The sequence below is a fragment of the Agrilus planipennis genome, unplaced genomic scaffold (genome assembly GCF_000699045.2).
Source record: "Agrilus planipennis isolate EAB-ADULT unplaced genomic scaffold, Apla_2.0 scaffold24, whole genome shotgun sequence".
Classification (NCBI taxonomy): Eukaryota; Metazoa; Arthropoda; class Insecta; order Coleoptera; family Buprestidae; genus Agrilus; species Agrilus planipennis.
This window is the reverse complement of record NW_020439076.1, coordinates 59,920-69,176: the sequence shown is the minus strand read 5'-3', so window position 1 is coordinate 69,176 and position 9,257 is coordinate 59,920. Positions and strand designations below refer to the sequence as shown.

The 9,257-nt window shown below is 32.5% G+C and overlaps 1 protein-coding gene across 1 annotated transcript in view; it reads left to right on the top strand.

Moving 5' to 3' along the window:
- The first annotated feature begins 3,653 nt into the window (after positions 1-3,653).
- Positions 3,654-9,257, top strand: part of LOC108742014 (b(0,+)-type amino acid transporter 1) — a 59,760-nt gene continuing 54,156 nt past the window's right edge. The window contains exon 1 of the mRNA XM_025977256.1: positions 3,654-3,795. Coding sequence (XP_025833041.1) covers positions 3,750-3,795 — 46 coding nt within the window. The 5' untranslated portion in view covers positions 3,654-3,749. The remainder of the gene's footprint in view (positions 3,796-9,257) is intronic.

The window sequence follows — 9,257 nt, the reverse complement described above, 5'->3', positions numbered from 1 at the left end:
GTCTAGGGTAAGGATGTGGGTTGTTCTAGTTTTAGATAAATGCGAAGATTATCTGATGATAGGAAAGAGTGGTGGTGCGTGTCCAACCTGTCTTAGGACTAACGACCTTATAATGATGATGATACGTCAGTTCTCTTTAAAAATTTCAACTTCTCTTTCCTTTGGCGAAATTTGGTTAGATATTGCCCGACCCACTCCCCATTTGACCTTAAGTAATGAATGTTCCCTAATGACTAAAAATAAGTTGTTGCCCATCAAATAAACATATAGTAGAAGTTGCGTGTTACTGAGATTCGACCAATTTTGTGACTTTATTTTAACTAACATAAAATAAAAAGAAATTGAGTGATCTTGCATCGGACGGGAGTAGAACCCAGCGAAACCCACAGAAAGCGCAATGAATATTGGCAAAAACTGTTTTTTATGAACTTGCCCTTGAATAATTTCAATATTTCTTTCTAATCACTAAAATAAATCGATTAAATAAAAGAATGATAACTAATTTTTTTAGAACATAAAAATTAAATTTTACTAGACTGTTAATCACCTACACATAAAAAAACATGCCCTAACCAAAAGTCGAAAATCAATGTAAACGTTTCTATTTTCGTGCACATCCATGAAACAGAACCCTTAAAACCCTTATTGTTTTGCTCAAATAGTTTACAAGACCTGTTTCAGTCTAGTAAAAATTTAGAATTTTTTTTCGTAGGTATTCCAAAAATGAGTGAAAAGATCTTTAGCGAACTCGAGGAAGACTATGAATTAATTTTTTAGTTGGTAGGTAGGTATGTACTTTTTACCTTTTTGATTCTGAACTGTTTTCCAAACACGTATTATTTTTTTTTTTGAGTCAGCAATTTTTACCTTTTTAATCTGAAATCCTGTCTCTAGTGGCTCATTAAACTACAATTATACGTTTTTTTAATGCGGTGTTTATCTATTTATCATTGTCATTTGTCATCTCAAAAGAGAAACAGGAAGCATACCAATTTCCAATTTTTTAAATAACAAAACTCTACTAATTACCAGATGTATCTTGTTTACGACTGTGAATACAATTACATCAAGCTGATTCGGTTAAATTACAACTCGGGAAATATTCCTCAATTATTAGATCATTTTTCATCGTGACATTGAAATTTTACTGAATGTTGGTTAATTAAGAAGGTCAAAACTAGTGCGGTACTTCATTCGTAGAAATTTTGAATTACAAAGGTACATAGAACATATTCATTGGTTATGTTAAAACTATAAACACGTATAAAATAATTCGAAGTGGTCTGTATTCTGTCGAAACTGCCAGACGCGGATCGCGATTTCGATCTTTTTGGATCTCATCAGCGCGTCGCAGGCAGCTCCGACAGAACACAGACCAACTTTTACCTGCTGTCTTAACAGNTGTTACTGAGATTCGACCAATTTTGTGACTTTATTTTAACTAACATAAAATAAAAAGAAATTGAGTGATCTTGCATCGGACGGGAGTAGAACCCAGCGAAACCCACAGAAAGCGCAATGAATATTGGCAAAAACTGTTTTTTATGAACTTGCCCTTGAATAATTTCAATATTTCTTTCTAATCACTAAAATAAATCGATTAAATAAAAGAATGATAACTAATTTTTTTAGAACATAAAAATTAAATTTTACTAGACTGTTAATCACCTACACATAAAAAAACATGCCCTAACCAAAAGTCGAAAATCAATGTAAACGTTTCTATTTTCGTGCACATCCATGAAACAGAACCCTTAAAACCCTTATTGTTTTGCTCAAATAGTTTACAAGACCTGTTTCAGTCTAGTAAAAATTTAGAATTTTTTTTCGTAGGTATTCCAAAAATGAGTGAAAAGATCTTTAGCGAACTCGAGGAAGACTATGAATTAATTTTTTAGTTGGTAGGTAGGTATGTACTTTTTACCTTTTTGATTCTGAACTGTTTTCCAAACACGTATTATTTTTTTTTTTGAGTCAGCAATTTTTACCTTTTTAATCTGAAATCCTGTCTCTAGTGGCTCATTAAACTACAATTATACGTTTTTTTAATGCGGTGTTTATCTATTTATCATTGTCATTTGTCATCTCAAAAGAGAAACAGGAAGCATACCAATTTCCAATTTTTTAAATAACAAAACTCTACTAATTACCAGATGTATCTTGTTTACGACTGTGAATACAATTACATCAAGCTGATTCGGTTAAATTACAACTCGGGAAATATTCCTCAATTATTAGATCATTTTTCATCGTGACATTGAAATTTTACTGAATGTTGGTTAATTAAGAAGGTCAAAACTAGTGCGGTACTTCATTCGTAGAAATTTTGAATTACAAAGGTACATAGAACATATTCATTGGTTATGTTAAAACTATAAACACGTATAAAATAATTCGAAGTGGTCTGTATTCTGTCGAAACTGCCAGACGCGGATCGCGATTTCGATCTTTTTGGATCTCATCAGCGCGTCGCAGGCAGCTCCGACAGAACACAGACCAACTTTTACCTGCTGCCTTAACAGTGCGTTTTAGAAAATACTACAAATGGCGCAGTAAACGCCATCTGTAGCACGATACTACATTTTTATAAACACGTAGTTTAAAAGAAATCAATAACAGATGAAATATTTTCCGGACTTGAGGGTTGAAGTAGCTTAATTGGATTAAAAACTTCAAACGTTTCGTTTTCAACGGTAGAAGAAATTTTTAGTGACAGATTTTGAGGCTATCGCTATGACATCCAATTTAATTTTTTAAACAGAAATCTTCGAATAGTTCATGCCCACAAGGGCGATGAGCCAATTCACATTATATTATTTTACCAAATATCAGGAAACAAACAAAAGCAAAAACATCAAAAGCAAGATAAGAGGTGGAGGTGCAAGGCTGAAAATGAAAAATCTGATAGTGGAATAGAAACCTGCGTGATGCCAAAAACCAAAAACGCTATTAGGATTTGTTACTTTTCAACTAAAAAAAAAATGACCCGAACAAGGACATTGTTCAATTCATGGTCGTCAGTGAGTTGTAATAATAATAGGATACAAATCACCATAAAATGCATTTATTTCGATATGAATGGGATTTTATTTATACGTATGTAGTGTGAATGTAACTATAAATAGAGGAAAGTGGTTTAATCTTTCATTGTTATTTAACTCTGGATGGGTACCACACAAATGCAAAATCCATTAACAGATTTTCGTATTATGGTTTCAGTTTACATATTTGAATTATAAATATAATTTATTGAGGCCCTTTGTAGTAGTTCTCGACCGTTTTTTGAGAGCAAGTTTTACTTTTTTATAAGTTATGTGTGTGAACTTTTCATTTTATTTCGATATAGGCAACATTCGCGCAACACTAGATAGTTTTGCGTTAGAACAAAAAGATCAATACTAAACTGATAACAACATAAATAGTACACGAGTATTTATAAATGTTCAATTTTGTCACACCTGTGTATTTTGATAAGCCATCAGACGTTATCAATTGTATCGAAATATATACTAATGGTGTGTGCAATGCCTACGTGCAATCTTGTTTCGCGAATTTCCGAGTCCGCGATTCATTCGCGATTCGCGGAGTCGACGGATCTCCGCGGATAGCGACGACGCACGCATGACGTCACATCCGACGCCTTCCAATATTATTAGCGATCGGTGCGAACCGCGACTCTAAAAGCAGTTTGTGAGTGACATGGTAGCATTGGCAAGTGAATTCATTCAACGCCAGTCGTCTGGACAGAAATGCATCAAGATGGTAGTAACGGACAGCATAAAAATCACTTTTACGGTAAGCGCCATTGTTAAAAAACCTAATTTAATTCATAAGATCGATAAGCGAAGCTCCGGGACTCTCTCGCCCTTGCCACCGGTGCTTTAGGGTTGCGGCCGAGCTGAAGCTTCCTAATCCTACAAAAAGCTCTCCTCATTGATGCTTTAAATAAAAGATCTAACAATTACATAGCGCGAAAATATGCATACACATTAAAAAATAATCTTATTTGTTGCAACAATAATACAATATCAAAAGGTAATCAATCATAAAGGAGAGTTATTAAGTCATGCAACTATTAATGTAAAACTAATTGAGTCCTGAGGAGAAATGTACCGAATAGTGGTTTTGCAGAATAGAGTACCGGGTAATTGAGAACCCGTTATTGGTATTCGATCGCATTTAGCCGGGAATGCGACTTCACTGTCAAAAATTGCCATTCGAATTTCAAAGTAAAATGCTTGATGTTATTAAAAGATACTGCAATTGCATAAAACAATCCAAATAGTTCTTTTCATTAAAAACCAACATACGGAAGCGTAAATAATACTGCAAACTGCCTCTCAAATTTAATACATGTAAATATATATATTTTNGTGTTTGTTTCAACCTACGCGCTTTCCCAAACTTGAAAGAAATAATTCGTAAATTTATCGATAACTGCTGACTCTAGATATGTTAAACAGTTAAAATTTGATGCAGAATTAAAAACTGTAATAAAAAATAGGTGCTTCCAATTGAAAAAATAAAGTCGGAGGTAGTGCTTATTTTTGAACCACCTTGTATACATGAATTTATAATGAAAAAACCCTCACTCGCAATCAAAAATAAAGATCGACGTGTCCGAGAGGTTTTCTAGAAAACAAACCCCTGAATTTTAAATGAATTTGTTCCAACCCACGCATCCTCACTATATAAGCTCAATATAAATGCAATTTAAAGCTTTTGAGGGGTGTTACGCTTTGTTCCAAAGATTTTGAGACTTCGATTAATTTAGGACAGTTTGCAATGAACCAGGTGATATTTTCAGATAAACATGGTTGAAAAAACATATTCCACACGTTCACCAAATTATGCATTTTGATTTCTGTGTTCGTGAACGTTTTGCTTTATCTATAGTTAGTAAAAATTACATATATGTATTTAGCACCACCCTTTGTTTACTACATTCAAATATTTAAAAATTTCTCATAACGCCCTGCACGTATGAATCTGCATATACTTGCTCCACCCCACTTCTGGGTAACAAAAACTTTTGAATCGCTTTTAATCATTGATAATATTTTCCTTTGTACCTAATCATATTCTCATGAAATTATGAGAAAGTTAAAAACTGAGTATTTAGATACAAAATTTATTCTATTACTTTAATAAATAAGGTACTACTGATAAATACTTCACGTCACTGTAATTTGTGTTAAAAGTATCTAAGTGTTCTATATTTATTTATTTATTGATATTTTTATTACAAATGTGACGAACCAACGAACCAATGCAACTCCATTTTTATCCACTAACTACCTATTATTTGTTATTTTTACGTATTATTAATATACGTCATTTATAATTACTTTTTCTTGTTTTGTTCTTTGTGTGTATTTTACGATTTTTTTGCGTTTGTTCTATTTATATTCAATATATGACAATGCAGCAGTTGTTTAGATGAGATTCTTTGTTCAATACTTAGACTTCCTTCAACGACCATTTTAAAACATTTTCAATTACCGTCCCTTATTCGATTTTCGTAATAATTATACATATTTATTATTTTTTTCGTTTTCTAAATTTTATTGTTTCGACTTAATTCATTTGATACTCAAACAATGACGTAACTAGCGTTAGTGGCATCCACGTCGACACTGAAAGTATAAGAATTGAGAATTGAACATAGGGATATTCTATTACATGCTATCAGAAAAAGGTTGAATCGCCTTTTGAAAAATTTGACGTAGGTAATATAGGAAAATTCGTAAAAATTACCTTCAGTCATCTTTTTATATACATACTGGCGACCCGCCCCAGCTTCGCACGGGTGCAATGCTGATACTAAATATGCATATTTTTGTTTTGTTTAGATTATTATCGAGAAGGGGAAATCTTCAAAAGATACCCCCTGAACATACTAAATATACTACAGAATGTCTTTATATACAACATTCACAGTTTTTTTGTCATTAGACAATACAAACCGGCCTCCCGGCAGGTACTGCCGCAACCGCTTTGTCCCTGCATTTTAAATGTGTAATATCTTCGAAAATATTCATTTAAATTACATGCTGTAAAGGGCCATATTGATCAATATTAAATGCACAACATATTTAAAAGTACTTAATTGGATAAGAATTAATGCTGCATTGCTTAAAATCGCTTCGTAAATAAGTCATTAGTTCTCGTAAAAAATAAAGGATAAAAAATGGTTATTGTGGGTTATCCCTAAGAGATAGACATATACCATCCCGCACTTTTTTGTAGACCCTTTTAAGATGTACAATACTGTAGTACATTATTTTGATCTATCTCGTAGGGTTCAACCAGCGTTTGCAATGTAAGCGCAAAAAATGTGTTTATTTACGACATCACATTAGAAACCTCTAAAATTATCAGTGTTTCCCTACTATATTATGCATGTATTATACATATAAACCTTTCTCTTGAATCACTCTATCTTTTAAAAAAACTCTATCAAAATCCGTTGCGCAGTTTTAAAGATTTAAGCATACATAAGGACAGACAGCGGGAAAGCGACTTTGTTTTATACTATGTAGTGAAGTAACATACAATGAGGACGTGTGGGTTGGAGAAAAATCATTTAAAATTAAAGGGTTTGTCTTTTGGGAAAACGCTCGGGCATGTCATTCTTTCATGTATACACGGTGGCCCAAAAATAAGCGGCTACAACCGACTTTATTTTTTTCAAATAAGCACTTTTTTTATGACATTCTTATATTATTATTATATATTAATTATTAATTATGTTTCATTGTACTTAAAATTGTATAATACCCAGACTAACTGCGCTTTATCGAAATGCTGACAACCCAAATGTACCAGCAGTTTAGGTATGGCTCCAACAGGATGGAGTACCCCCTACACCCTTCGCGAAAAGTAGGAGATTACCTTAATAATATTTTCCCAAATAGATGGATCCAAAGGAGAGACGTTGTCGAATGACCATTTAGGTCTCCAGACCTCACCCTACTAGATTTTTATCTATGGGGTTATCTGAAATCTAAAGTCTACTTCAATAAATAAACCGTAAAATATTGAGGAATTGATGAACAAAATTAGAGCTGAAATACAACAAATCCAGCCTTAACTAAAGTGTTACGAGACTTTCAAAATCGACTTAACTATTGTCAGGAAGTTAATGGCCAACAATTTGAACATTTAATTCAGTAATTTGTTGTTCCATTGTTTAATTATTTTCCAAAAAACAAAGCCTTCAATTTTAAATGTGTTTGTTTCAACCTACGCGCTTTCCCAAACTTGAAAGAAATAATTCGTAAATTTATCGATAACTGCTGACTCTAGATATGTTAAACAGTTAAAATTTGATGCAGAATTAAAAACTGTAATAAAAAATAGGTGCTTCCAATTGAAAAAATAAAGTCGGAGGTAGTGCTTATTTTTGAACCACCTTGTATACATGAATTTATAATGAAAAAACCCTCACTCGCAATCAAAAATAAAGATCGACGTGTCCGAGAGGTTTTCTAGAAAACAAACCCCTGAATTTTAAATGAATTTGTTCCAACCCACGCATCCTCACTATATAAGCTCAATATAAATGCAATTTAAAGCTTTTGAGGGGTGTTACGCTTTGTTCCAAAGATTTTGAGACTTCGATTAATTTAGGACAGTTTGCAATGAACCAGGTGATATTTTCAGATAAACATGGTTGAAAAAACATATTCCACACGTTCACCAAATTATGCATTTTGATTTCTGTGTTCGTGAACGTTTTGCTTTATCTATAGTTAGTAAAAATTACATATATGTATTTAGCACCACCCTTTGTTTACTACATTCAAATATTTAAAAATTTCTCATCTGATAAACCCTTTTTGTTATTGTGTCTGGGGATGTTTGGTCTCTACAATTGATGGTCTGACTGCTTACAAAAAGTATTGAATTAGTTCCCTAAGTATTATATTTAAAAATAAAGACTTAGGCTGTAAGTAAAATTACGATTTTTGTTGCAAACTTCGAAGCATCTGACAGAAATTGCCGCCGATGGAAAGTGTATGGAAGTGTTGATTATTAATTTTTAACAATTTTAACAAAAAGTCAAGGCAATATGAGCGGGTGAGTGGGATTAATTTTTTTTAGGCAGCGTTTTGTTCGCAACATTCTCCTGAATACAACGATATAGGTTTCCAGTCGGTAACCTGGTTACGTATTGTTTAAATCATGATTGTTTAAACAAATGCCAATGGCAGAAACAATTATTTTATATTGGTTTAAGCTCGATAAGAAAGGTCTACGGTTTTTTCTTATAAGATTAATATGAATTTTTGAAAGTCTGAATACACATGAAAATCGCTATTTTCTGTACTCAAAAAGTTGTTGGGAATTTTCAATCTTCCTTCAGCATAAGTAGAAGGGTGAAGTCGGTAGATCGTNAAACTATATTTAATAAATTGCACCAAAGAAATTTTTCTCTTTTCTATTTCAAGATTTTATATATTAGGCATGTTTGCTGATTGATCGTCTGCAAGGCGCTAATATAAGATGCACGGATGGAAAAAAGACAGCAATACTCAGTGGGAGTGTATATACAGTATGTCTACTTAAGTTGACAGCATATGGGAAACATTTTTATTATTAATCTTACGAGAAAAAGTTACTCTGTATAAAAATTCCTGCACGGTCTGAAACACATAATGACATCATTATACTTTAAGAATCTGTCAGTCAAATACAAGTTTTGGCACAAGATATGAAACTTGTATAACAGTAAGTACCTTTATTTTTGAAAATAGCAGAAATAATTATAAAGAAAGCTGTTAAAAATTAATAATAACACAATTCTGGTCAAGGATCAATGACATGTTTCTCAGTCTTTTACAGAATGCCAAATGTTAGTTTTAAAATCAAAAAAGACTTTGAAAATTTTAAATGTGCATATTTCTCACACATTTTTTCAATTTTTTCTTCTAAACTCAATATCGCAGTCATTATTGCTTTTTTTCGATTTTAAAACTATTTTTCGACATTCAGTGAAAGACTGATAAACATGCCATTTACACGGCATCTTTTTTTGTCATTTATTTAAACAATCGTGATTTCAACAATACTCGACCGGTTGTATTCAAGAGAATCTTCCGAACAAAACTGCGTAAAAAAATTTAACCCATTCACCCGCCCATATTGCGTGGACTATTTTTGTTACTCAGAAAATAAGAAATGTCTGGCGGCTCTGGGATCTTGGACCATTAAAACATTTCCGCTTTTAATATAACTAATTTTTTTAGAACATA